Source organism: Hirundo rustica, chromosome 1 (genome assembly GCF_015227805.2).
Source record: "Hirundo rustica isolate bHirRus1 chromosome 1, bHirRus1.pri.v3, whole genome shotgun sequence".
NCBI lineage: Eukaryota > Metazoa > Chordata > Aves > Passeriformes > Hirundinidae > Hirundo > Hirundo rustica.
Window position 1 is genome coordinate 84,245,496 of NC_053450.1, and position 12,716 is coordinate 84,258,211.

The following is a 12,716-nucleotide window of genomic DNA, read 5'->3' on the forward strand; positions in this document are numbered from 1 at the left end:
TATGTTTAATGATGCATTTTAACAAATTCAGCTCAAAATGGAGGAATTTAAAAGTTGTGGGAGGCAGGACTGTTGGAGTGGGATGGGCAGAGCTAGCATCGCCTTACAGTTGATAAATTTTGTTCCTTTATGAAGTGTTCTGAATTAAGGTTCGTGAGTTTTTATATTTGAAGTAGAAATCCTTGATACTGTTTTCAAACTCTTAATTTAAGGTGTGGTTTATAACAACATTTTTTGGAAGAAAGTCATTGGTGCATTAAGCTGCAGAATATCAACTTAGATTCAAAAGTTGAAGTATAAGAATAAATCAGCAGCATTCATTGCTGAATAAAAGAAGCCTCAATGTTCAAAGATCCTGCTGATGCCATTGTATGTTGGCTTAAGTAAGTTAGTATACAATTAAGTGAACACATAGCTTAACTCCAGTGTTGATTATTTTTGTTTAATAAGTGCATCATTATTAAAGCAGTTTATTGTTAATTTTTTTCCGTCCCATCGGATGGGATGGGATCAAAATGCTGAAATACAGAAGGAGCTCTGAATATCAATGAGCATAATAAATGTGGCTTGCATTAGGCACTGGAACATTTTATCAGGCATCCTTGACAGGAATTAGAACCAAGGTTCTGTTGAAATAAGCAATCTCCTGGAGATAATGGTTTGTTGAATAGTATTATAATTAGCTGGCTGGAGGATTCTTCACAGAAAAAGTCTCTACTTACAAAGGGAAAGTTTCTATTTACAGAGTATTTTTCTTAGTACACTTCTGTTTATGGGATATTTTGTGTGCAAATTAGAAGAGTGCTTTTATAGTTGATTTTCAGTCACTTGCAGCAGAATAAGGTAGTAGAATTTCATTTTAGAGTTCTGTCTGCAGTGCACTGTTTTTAGTGTCACAGGGTTGAGTATAAGGAAAAGTGTGTCTTCAGAGTCTGGTTTAAAAAAGAGACATAAAGATAAAAAATGTCATTTTACTCTTGGCAAAGTTCTTTTAAATGGTGTTGCACTCCAGGGAAGTATGAATGTTTTACAAATTTTGCATACTGAGATGAAAAGTATTCAGCTGCCTCAGAGAACCTAACAGCTTTGTCTCTGAACAGGAATTTCTCTGTCTCCAAACAGGAGAAGAATTTCCAGAAACATTACTGTAAGTCTTCTGGAAAGGAAGTCATAGCTAGATAAAAGACCATGCCTAAAATGGAAGAGGTCTATCTAAATGTGCATGCTGATGCTCCGGGAAATTGCAGAGTAAAAGCTTTCACTGCTTTGAGCTGTTTTAGCTGTTTAATTCTAAATATGAGGTGTTAGTACAAGTTTGTAGCCTTTCCCAGTCCCATTATACCGGAGTTAATCAGCCTCTCGCTGTTGTCCCTGACAGTCTGTTCTCCAGCACAGTAAATGATTACTGAGGGTGTTGGAAGTATACCCCTGACTTCCTAATGCTTGTGTTGGATTGCTCTAGTTGAGCTGTGGCCCAGTTTTCAGGGTTGCCCATTGCTGACTTATAGGTAGCGGGGTCTCACTGGGCTTGGAGTGCAGAGCACTCTCAGCTTTTTCTGAAGAGCTGCAGAAAAGGGTGCAGATAGCAGCAGTAAGGTGGTTGTGTCTGTGAAAACTCTGAAGTCTAGGATTCTGCTTGCTTAAATCTGTCACCTTGTTTGCTTGCTATAATCAGTCTCTAGCCATAGCTGTCCTAGAAGACACTAGAGTTGATTCTTCATTACTGTAATTAAAATAAAATACCTACTTTTTCTTCAAGAGTTGGTGAATTTCTGTAGTATCCTCTAAGTCTAATTCTGGACACCAAAACTGACTGAGATCTGGCTAGAAGCTGCATTCCTTTGTGAGTTTCTTGCCTTTCCTCAACCTCTTAATCTTTTTGGGAAAAGAAAGTAAAAATACTTTGAAGCTAAAGAAGATTTAATGCCTTAGGAAGTGTCTTAGGAGCAAGATAACCACAAGATAAAGATTTTTCTCTTATTTGGAGATGCTGTACATAGAAGAATACTTACAAATTATGCTGGAGTTCAAAAATTGGACAAAATGGCATATTGCCCTCTGATGGTAATTAAACATAGTAATGAAGGCATTGTCCCTTCTGAGTACTGACTGTACTTCAGTGAACTACTCTTCAGTGGCAAATGTTTTTTAAATCTTCTTGTCACTCTAGACTATTAGGAGAATAATTTTTTATATTAGCCTGAACTGCTGCATTCAGGTAATTTTACTTTGAGTCACTCAGCTGACAATAGCAAGAGTACCGAACTTGCAGAATTGTTGGATGAGCAACCACCTGGGGATACAGTGACAACTGAACTGGTGCTTGGCTGGCGGTTGCTTCAGGTTCTGTCCTTTGTTATGGACTGGCTAGGTTGGACTGAAACTATGGTTTAGGTCCTGTTAAAAGCTTAGGTGGAGGTGAGACTTAGAACAACACACTGTGTTTCTAGCAAACACAAGGTGCATTATTCCCTCAGTACTGTAAATCATAGGTGTAGCTGCCATGTCTGGTACTTCAAATGTAATTGCCACAGGCTGAATTTGTTCATGTGATGTAAGAGGGTTGGTATGCCCTTTGTCTCAAAATTGTTATGATTTGGTAGTGCTGTAAGTTAGTGAGTATGTGATTGCTGAAGCTGTCACGTGGTGTCATTCTCCTCCCTGAATCAGCTGATGTTTTGTCAGGTTTCTGTCTCCATCATAACGTTTTATTGTTGACTCTTAAAGACAAGCTCTTAACATAGTTTCACTGAACAAATGCTTTAAAGTACCTCTAGGCACCTGTGCATACTCTCTATGCAGTCCAGCTTACTAGATGTGTGTTAATTGGGCATGTGTTAATAGTTAAACATGATCCATTGGAACTGTATGTTCAGCCAGTCAGGCTTTTTTTGCACATATTATGGGATTTTATGTCAGGTCGTAGAGCCATGAAGGGACCAAGTATGGCTGTAACCTCTGGAGGTCATCTTGCTTAAGGAGGGCCATCTACAGCTCGTTCCCTAGGACTGTGTCCAGGTGACTTTTGCGTGTCTTCAAGGATATAGATTCCACAGCCTCTCTGGGCAATGTGTGCTCAGTCACCCTGACAATGACAAAGTGTTTTCAGCTGTCCAGAGGTAATCTCCTGTGTTTCAATTTCTGCCTGTTGCTTTTGGCACTGGTCACTGCTAGAAAGAGCCTGGCTCCATCCTCTTTGCACCCTCCCTTCAGATGTGTATATACACACATACACACACCCATACATTTTTATATGTACAGGTCTTTTTCTGCAAAGCTGCTCTATAGTCTGTTAGGTCCCAGAGTGTGTGGTGCCTGTAGTTATTCCTGCCCAGGTGTCAGGTTTTGCACTTTTCCATGGTGAACTTTGAGATTCCTATCAGCTTATTTCTTTAGCTGTGGTTCTGTGTGGATTAAGCATTATTGTTCTGGGGGTTGATTCTACATGTTAAAAGATACATTAACAGGAGAAATCTAAGTTCTTGGTTGGTTTGGCCAAAAGAGGGATAATTTGTTGGGTCTTTGTGGTTCTAGATCTTGAAGCTGATTCTGCTCTAGTCTTGTAGAATAGAACAGCTTCTCTGCATCTTAGAACAATTGGATGGTGTCTTTGCATAGTTCGGTTTGCAGATTGGAGCATGGCTTAGCATGTGTGTCTGTTGGGCATTTGCCTGCAGTCTTGATCTTGCATTTGCCTAGCAGCTTGTCTGAGACAGTACTGGATTTTTTTGATTAGGGGACAATCTGTTGTATCAACAGTGGTCAACATTAAACAGGTTTTGAAGCATTGCTGCTCTATATGTTTACATTTGTGAGTATTAAATGGTATGATGAATTTCCATTTTAAAATGGCAAGAATGTTCTATCCCTGTATCCAAGCCACACCCCACAGTGGTGGTGTGCAGATACAGAGTGTTGAGTAAGGCTTCCTCTCTGTTGTCCTCAGCAGAGGATTCAGCAGTGCACGAGCACGCAGGCGGTTTTACCCGGTTGTTGCTTTTAGAGAGGTGATGTTGAACCTTTATGCTACCACAGCTATGGAGTGATATATCTGTGTATCTCAGCTGTGAAGCAATGAGGGTAGGAGCGACGAGGGTAAGGTTTGATCTTGTAATTGGCATCACATCTGTTTAATGATTATTCTGACATCACTCAGTTTTCTTGAAGGTGCGGATGCTGTAGTTGATAACTTACAATCATTAGTTAGACCTTGATTTTTTTCCAAAATGCCTTCTTTCATCTGGCTTTGTTTGTCAGTTCCCACTTGTAGATGAATGAACAAGCTGTGCCAGTTTACATCTGCACAGCCTGCAAGGCTGAGTAGTGCTGTCCCTCATGGCACATTTACTGTAGTCTTGCAGAAGAATATTTCATATTTGGGCATGTAGAACTAATCAAGCTGTCCAGCTGCTGTTTCCCTTGTTACTGCTCATCAGAGCTGATGAATGAATACTTCTTTTATGAAAGTGCAGTGCAAGCATCGGAAGACTTATGTGCATCAATTGCTTGCTCGTGATGATTAGTAGGCTATCCAATAACAGATTTCAGTGCATATTGCTAAAGTGATGCCAGCATGACATTGTTAGATCAGTCATCTGCATTGATGGAAGGCAGAGTTTGGACATCTGTCATGTGTAGGTTAGCTGAGATCTGCTCAGCTCACATGGCGTTAGAGCAACATCCTTCTCAGCAGGATGGCTCGCCACTTTAGATATTTGATGATTGTGTTACAGACAAGCACCCCTGGACCTTGGGACACAAACACTCCTGGACTCCTCTTCAGGAGGTTGGTTGGTAGAGTAGCATGGAATAAGCCCCAGAGGGAAGAGGGGCCCCAGAAAACTCACTGATATTACAGGCTCACCTCCTCGGAGCTCATTAGTGATGCATCCCAGGGAGGAGGAGGTCAGGCAAAAATACTAGTAGGCCTGTGTGGATAAGTAAGTTGCTTCTGGACAAACTCAAACATGAAAAGGAAGCCTACAAAGGGTAGAAGGCAGTGACAGATACCCTGGGAGAAATAAAGACAAGCTGGTTGAGCAGCTGGCTTCGGAAAGCTAAAGCCATGATAGAGCTAAATCTAGCCAGGGTAGATGTTGTAGCCAGCGGCAACAGCAAAATCTTCTGTTGGTGCCAAAAGGAAGACTCAAGAAATTTTGAGCCCTCTTCAAAAGTAAATAGCGTATTTGGTCACCTGAGAAACGGAGAAGGGCAAGATTCTCAATAACTTTTTTTGCCTTGGTCTTTGCCAAGTGCTCCAGTCCACCCCGTTGAAGTCACAGCAGCAAAGGCAGGATCAGGGAGAATGAGGAGCCCCCAGCTGCAGGACAACATGCTCAAGACCATATGAGGAATGTGAGGGTGCTCAAGACAATGGGACCTGATGAGATGCGTCCATGTGTCCTGAGGGAACTGACAGCTGAAATATCTCAGGCTCTATGCATCATATTTCAGAAGTCATGGCAGTCTAGTGAAGTTCCTACTGACTGGAAAAGGGGAAACATAAGCCCCATTTTAAAAATGGCAAATAAGGGAGACCCAGGGAACTAGAAGTTGGTCAGTCTCACCTCTGCCTGGCAAGATCATGACACAGATCCTCCTGGAAACTACGCTAAGGCACATGAAAAATAAGGCAGCATTTGGTGGCAAATATGGCTTTGCTAAGAGCAGACCATGCCTGACAAATTTGGTGGCCTTCTGCATTGGGGTGGTAGTGTTGATAGATAAGGGAGGAGCAACTGATGTAATCTCCCTGGGCTTGTGCAAAGCATTTGACACTGTCCCACACGATGGCCTTGTCCCTAAGCTGAGAGAAACAGATTTGTGAGATACTGATCTACCACTCAGTAGATAAGGAGCTGGCTCAGGAAGTTGTTTTCAAGGGCTCCCTGATCCAAGCAGAGACCTGTGACAGCTGGAGTTCCTTGAGGCTGGTACTGGGACCGGTGCTGTTCAGCCTCTTTCAGTGACATGGACAGTGGGATCAAGGGCACTCTCGGCAGGTTTGCCAACGACAGCAAGCTGTGTGGTGCAGTTGTCACACAGAGATCTTGACAGGCTTGAGAGAGGCATCTCTGTGAACCTCATGAAGTTCAACTAGGCTAAGTACAAGGTCCTGCTGGTGGCTTGGGACAGTCCCAAGCACAAATACAGGCTTGGCAGAGTATGGATTGATAGCATCTCCTAGGAGAAGAACTTGAGAGTGTGGTTTGATGAGAAGCTCAGTGTGACCTGGTAATGTGTACTTGCAGGCTAGAGATCCAACCACATCCTAGATATTAGGAAAAAAATTCTTAACTGTGTGGGAGGTGAGGCATTGGAACAGATTGCCTGAAGAAATTGTGGATGCCTCATCCCAAGAGGTGTTCAAGGCCAGGCTGAATGGGGCTCTGAGCGACCATGTCTAGTGGAAGGTGTCCCTGTCCATGGCAGTGGGGTTGGAACTAGGTGATCTTAAAGGTCACTTCCAACTCAAAATGTTCTATGGTTGTATGATACAGTCCTGAGAAACGTCTCAACCAATAAGGTTTTTTTAACATAGTATTTGCTTTCAACCATAGGAGGACGTCTGGTCTAGGTTGTAAGAGCAGATAATTTTTAGGGTGCTCTCTTAGCTCGTTTCACTTGCAAGGAGAAATGTAGTTAATCCTCCAGCCCATCACGAAGATCTGTGTGATTCTCAAATTAATCATCTGGCAGCTGGTTTGGGTGTACCCACATTTCCTGCTTCACTATATTTTAATCATTAGCAGCAGCCCTGTGAGCTGCAGTGAAGTCTCACAGTGGCGAAGGCTTGTGTGAGAGTTAACCTTACACTCATGCGTGTGGTGTGAATATGGGATATGTTGTTTTCATTGACAGGAAAGGCCGAGCACAGCCAGTTCTGTACAGCATGACCTTCCTCAGCAGTGTACCAGGCTTTAAAGGACTAGTGTTCCTGGTGTCACTGGCAGCAGGTAGCAACGCACAATGACACTTTTAAGATTCTTTGGCCCTTCAGACTGCCTAGACTTTGCAGTCACTTGTGCCCTAGAGTTATCTGCTCTGACAGTGACACCTGTATTTCAGTTCCTTGTGGGTTTGATGTAGAACTGTCAACAGCAGGTAACACCAAAAGTGAAGAGTTGTAACTCAGCCTAAGACAGGATCTGGAGCTCTGCAGGCTGTAAGGTAATGTTGTGACTGCTCTGGATTTCCCACTGTCTACCTCCTGCATTGCACTGGCTATTGTGAAAGCCAGCAGACACAGAATACACACAGTGCATCATATTCCTGGTTAACCTTGGAGGTGATGAATTCTTCAAGTGAATAAATTATGAATTTATTATAGTTACAATTATTTTATAATCATTGATGTAATTATTTAAGTAAGGTTTGAAACATGTTTTTAATATTTTGTAGTTTAGAGGGGGTCTTCAAATGCGGTTGTAGTTTGCCTGTTACAGACTGCTGCCATGGATAGAAAAATAACCATTCTAGAATAATTCACTGCAAAAGTATTTGAATGTTGTTACAAAGATGATGTGTGTGCTAGGTAAGAAGCAATTTTCCAGTGTTAGAAGGTGTAGCAGCAGTATTTAATGCTTCTTTGACATGAGCTGAACAGAATACTTTTTTGAAGTAAATCTTATTTTTATACATCTCCTAAAAACTGCTCACAGTTTATTTGACTTTTTAACTAGCAATTATTTTTTAGACTAGACTGTAATTTGTTTTCCATTAATCAGAACAAATATCCTGACTTTGAGTGCAAAAGAAGGTCTGACTTCAAATTTGATTGCTTTTAGATTGGGAGTTAACACAACCAAACCAAAGCACTTCCACTTTTTCTGTCCACAGTTGTTACGAAATGTCTGCTGAAACAGTATCAGTGGGTTTTTTCAAGAGTTCTGGAAGTGATTCTCTCCAGAGCATGCTTGTGTGTTGGCTTGTTGGACTATTTATTTAGTTAGTTAGTTAGTTAGTTTTTTACTAAACTAAACTTGAAAATGTGCTAAAGCTGTTAAAAATTGCAGTCTCATTGAAATACAGCTGTTTTCCTTTCTTACTCCGTATCTGACATTGCACTTGTAATTTATTAGGTGTTTGCTGAGACTGTTTACTGAGTCACTGGGGACTGGTGTGAGTTTTCTCTTGAAGAAACAAAGCAGGCTTTATATTTTAAATCTGATGGCTTTGACACCTGAAGTTACCGATGCCAAGCTCAGAGTACAAACCATACACTGTTTTGATGAAACAGCTGAAATGTGCAGTGCAGTCTAAAGGCACTTGCTACCTGTGGTGCTGTTGGTGTCACTGATCAGAGTTAGGTTACCAGCGTGCCCCAGGGCAAGCTTGATGACTGGACACTTCCTGGGTCTGCATGTGTTGGATATGCTGTTAGGAGTGGCCACAGTTTGTACCTGTGCTGTACGTGAAGTAAAGCTGGATTAATAAAACGAAGCCAGCTTTAGCTGATATATCTTTCACATCTGAAAAAGTTTGTTGAAGAATTGGCAAGGGATTCAGACGTCTTTTGCTGTCTCTGTGCTTCCTCATTCTGATCTTTCTGTTGTGACAGTCTTGGGGTCCTCTTCAACAAATACAGTAACTAATCTTTGCTGACGATTTGTCTCATCACATTGCATAAGTCCTTACAAAACCCCAAGAAACCACATATATTCTGGCACACATATTACGCTTCCTGCATTTAAAAATAAAGAATGCTCTCTAGAGATTTATGTTTTTTTCTCTACCCTTCTTTTATGAAGGTCTTTCAGCGTTCTTCATCCTGAATGAAAAAAATCTAGTTTTCATGCAGACCAGTTCCTAAATGTTTCTGGTGCATTCAGTTTTCTCAAACTTGCTATTTAATCACCTCATATGTTATACTACTTGTTAAAGATAAACAAAGTTGCTTTACTTAAAACAGATTAATCCAAAAGCTTGCTAGTACCTTCCTGTATTTCCTAGTTCTTTGTGGATGTACCTTTCTAAGGCAATGTGTTGTTTCCTTGAACATGGAATTAAGCAGCTACATTTAATGTCACTGGATGTTTTAAAATATTTCTGAGTTTTAGCTTGGTTGTCAGTTTGCTTTCTTTTGTTTTAGCAAGACCTGGTCATTGAAGACCAGGTGTAAATTGATACATAAATGTTTCATCCTAATTTGGAAAAAATTACATAGGCTCTTGTTACCCTAGAGAAACCACTTGTAGTCCATGCTCTTCTAATACTTTTTTTCTTATTTATCATTAGCCTAGATTGTTCTTCTCTTATCTGTCCATGTTATCTATCTCCCATGATTTCTTGTTGTGTCCCTTCTTCTGCACTATATTCTTGTGCACATGTAGTAATATGTCTTGGTATATAATTGAGGTCTGCATGTAAATGTGGGGGTAGGTGAGCTCTCGGTCTGTCCTTTTCTCTATGAAAGTGAGGGTGTTAGGGCACCTGCTTGGGTTCTGAATGTTTAGTTGGTAAGAGATCCATGGATTTAGTTGGTTAAAGATGCATGGACCACATGTCCTCATAGACTGTCCAAGCAATTACTCATGATTCCCTGTACAGAAGAGGTGGCAGGCTGAAGGTACAGGGCATGAATATAATCGAGGAGAATATATTTAGAATGTAGTTAGTAGATGACTTAACACATTAGTAGTTGAAAGAGTTCATACTAATAGTAAATTACCGCTGAAGTTCTGAGCTAATGGTCTTGAATTGTCCAGCTTGAGATACTTTGTTCCCTACCCTATTCTGTTTTTAAAATAAGGTCAGTGAAACATTGGAGGTTATAGGTGACATTTGATAAACACATAAATAAAATAAGAACTGAAATAGCTAATGGTCACTTTATGCCACTGTCAAGAGCTTCAGGTTTTGTCCTGTGGAATACCAGAGAAAGGGTTTGTGGGTTTTTTTGTAATACCTGCTATTTAGAGCAAGCTTTGGTAACAGACCTTCTAGTAAGACATTTTTTTTCTCTTTCTCAATATAGAACGACTTTTCCCATGGTGACTGCATGTCAAGTAATGAGACCAGTTTGCTAGAACGAACCACAGCACCTCATGATGGGCTCCCGATGGCTTCCCACAGACCTCAGCGAGAAGGTATGTTGTCTGAGCTTCCTTTTGAGGGGGGCTTCAGGGGTTTCCTTGGACATTAAACTCTGCTTGGAGTTGTAGCCATCTTGTCTCTCTCTTGCTGTTCATCTGAACAAGAAGCTGCAGTGATTGGTAAGTAAAATAGCTTCTCTGCCGCCTACTTGGTCTTGTCTTTGTTATAACAAGTTGTCATTTGTGTTAGCTGCTAACTACTAGTGAATGCATGCATGAAAATTAGCTGCAAATGGGCTTCCCACTGGAAAACGGAGTAGGATTTGGGAGAAGACAAAAACACTTAATGCAATTGTATTGACAGTATTTAGATTTTATAAGCAAAACTGAAGGCAAAAATATTGGGAAGCAGTCGATAGATTTTGCTTCTGGATTCAGTTGTATTTGATGAAATTAAAAAAAAAAAAAACAAAAAAAACAACAAAAAACAACAACAAACAAAGGAAAACCACCAGATAGTAGCAGGTTTTATAGAAATGGCAGTTTGGAGAAGTGAAAGGTTTCATAGAAGTTAGTGTTTTGGCTCTGTTGGAGAATAAGAACAAGGCTGAGCATAAACAAAATTCTGATACGCAATTGCCAGCAGAATTTCTTCTCTTTGAAGAAATGAGCATTATTGAAAACAGATTTATTCTCACCCTTTATTCTTCAAGAGGATTAGCAAGTCACTTCTCTACTCAAAATTAGTCAACAGATAGTCTGCAGATAGTGAGGAGCCAACAATATGAAAAAACGATTGCTATTTATTTTGTCCTCATAAATGTCCTTTAGTCTCTAGTGTGGAGATTTAACTGCACTTTGAAGGCAGGCATTTTGAGAGTTTTTGATTCCTTGAAAAAAAAAAAAACAGAGAAAGATTATGGCAGATTACAGATAACAAACCTATTTCAAATCCTTTTATCAAAGGATAAAAGTTCAAAGTGTTTGTATTCATGAATTAATAACCTTAGAGGGAAAATCTCTTTAGTAACACTCAAATTAAGTAACAGATGCACAAAAAAGTTGAATAATTTAATCTAGCAAAGAGCTTAAATATTTTTCCACATTTGTATTATCATACTTAGAAGCCACAGTGAACGATCAAAATAACTTTGTGATACTTGCTGCACAGTTGGGTGGTAGAGACTCCCTGCTACAGAAATCTCCTTACTGGGTTAGAAATACCAGTGATAGTAAAACTTGGGGTTTATTCTCAGCTGTGATGAATACGAATTTTTAAAATCTTGACTTAAACTTAGAATGGAAGCAGTGTCATGTATACATGCTTTACTTAATCATCCTGGATGTGTGTGCTGTGTCCTGAATAGATGTAGAGATGTAACATGCCTCATTGGCTTGTGTATTCAAACTTTTTCTTGCGGTCTAGCCATTTAGAATATTTAAAATGTCATTGTGGAGACAGAATTATAAAGGAGTCTGTTGAAACTGTAGAACCAAAGCTGTGCAGCAACAACGGCGTAATTACCTCTTGTATCATGAATTATGATGAAGCGTGCAGCAGAAAGACATTAAGGAAGTTGAAGGTACTCCATTGTGTAATAAATTTTTTTACACCTGAGGACAAATTTTTACTATTGAGAACACTCGGTAGTTTAAAATAAGCACAGTCTCATTAGGGGAAAAAAGCTTGTCTGTGAATGTTAATGGTCTTAGTTTCCTAATTGTGTATGCTAAATATATGCCTATAGTGGAATGCAATTTAAACCACTGTTCTCAGTTCCAGTCATGGGAATCAACTTACTAATTAACTTATGAATATGAAATCCTGTATCAATTTGAATGTTGGCCATTAAGAAATTTTACTGCAGCAGAACTTTTGTTGTGCCATGGTCCTTCTAACAGCACATTAATCTATACCAGACAGGTTAAAATTAAGGTAAATAACCATTCGTCTTTTCATAAAACATTGATATTGTCTATCATCCTTAGCTTATCTCAGATTTCCTTCCTTTATAATAATAAATCTTCATTAACTGGTAGAAATGAAGTGCTTATCTTCCTAAATCCCAGCTAGAGGATTACAACCAGTGTACACCAACACACTCACCAGCACTTACTTTCTCTTTTCTCTAAGAAAATTAGAAGTTGTAGCACTATCACTAGGCTTGTTTGCTGGCTTATCGTTCCTTTATGGAAATTGCCAATACTTAATTCTGTTAGAAATGGCATGTGTGGGGATGAGACTTGAATTGTAACTGTAACAAAATTAATTTTAAAATGTTTACATTATATTAGATGGTAATTAGCTAATATCCATTAGTAAGTTTTGTAACATACAATTTTCAGGAGGTTTAATATTTTTTTTAGGAAAAAATAACTGTTGTTATGAATAGTTCCCAGTATATCCCATGTAAACATGCAGTTAAAAATTGAAAGGAAAGCATTAACTGTTAACACCACCCACCTCCCTCCAGAAAAAGATTGAAAGGAAGCATTGATGATGTTGAGTGGGTTGAACTGCTTTTAAATTTTTTTTTTTTTAACATGTAAAGATGTGTTCAGGCTTGCACTAAAATAAAATTCTGTTGAATTCTTGGGCCAGCATAGCAGCAGAAGTGAAAAGCCCATCTTTGCTCCATAAGGGGTTTTTTACGGAGTGTTACCTGAACAATGCTGTGTGCC

The 12,716-nt window shown here is 39.7% G+C and overlaps 1 protein-coding gene across 2 annotated transcripts in view; it reads left to right on the forward strand.

Annotated features, from left to right (window-relative positions):
- The window catches only part of ZCCHC2 (zinc finger CCHC-type containing 2), a 43,125-nt gene that overhangs the window by 4,128 nt on the left and 26,281 nt on the right, over positions 1-12,716 (forward strand). For both annotated transcript variants that reach the window (XM_040059097.2, XM_040059103.2), the window contains exon 2: positions 9,977-10,088. In XM_040059097.2, coding sequence (XP_039915031.1) covers positions 9,977-10,088 — 112 coding nt within the window. The remainder of the gene's footprint in view (positions 1-9,976; positions 10,089-12,716) is intronic.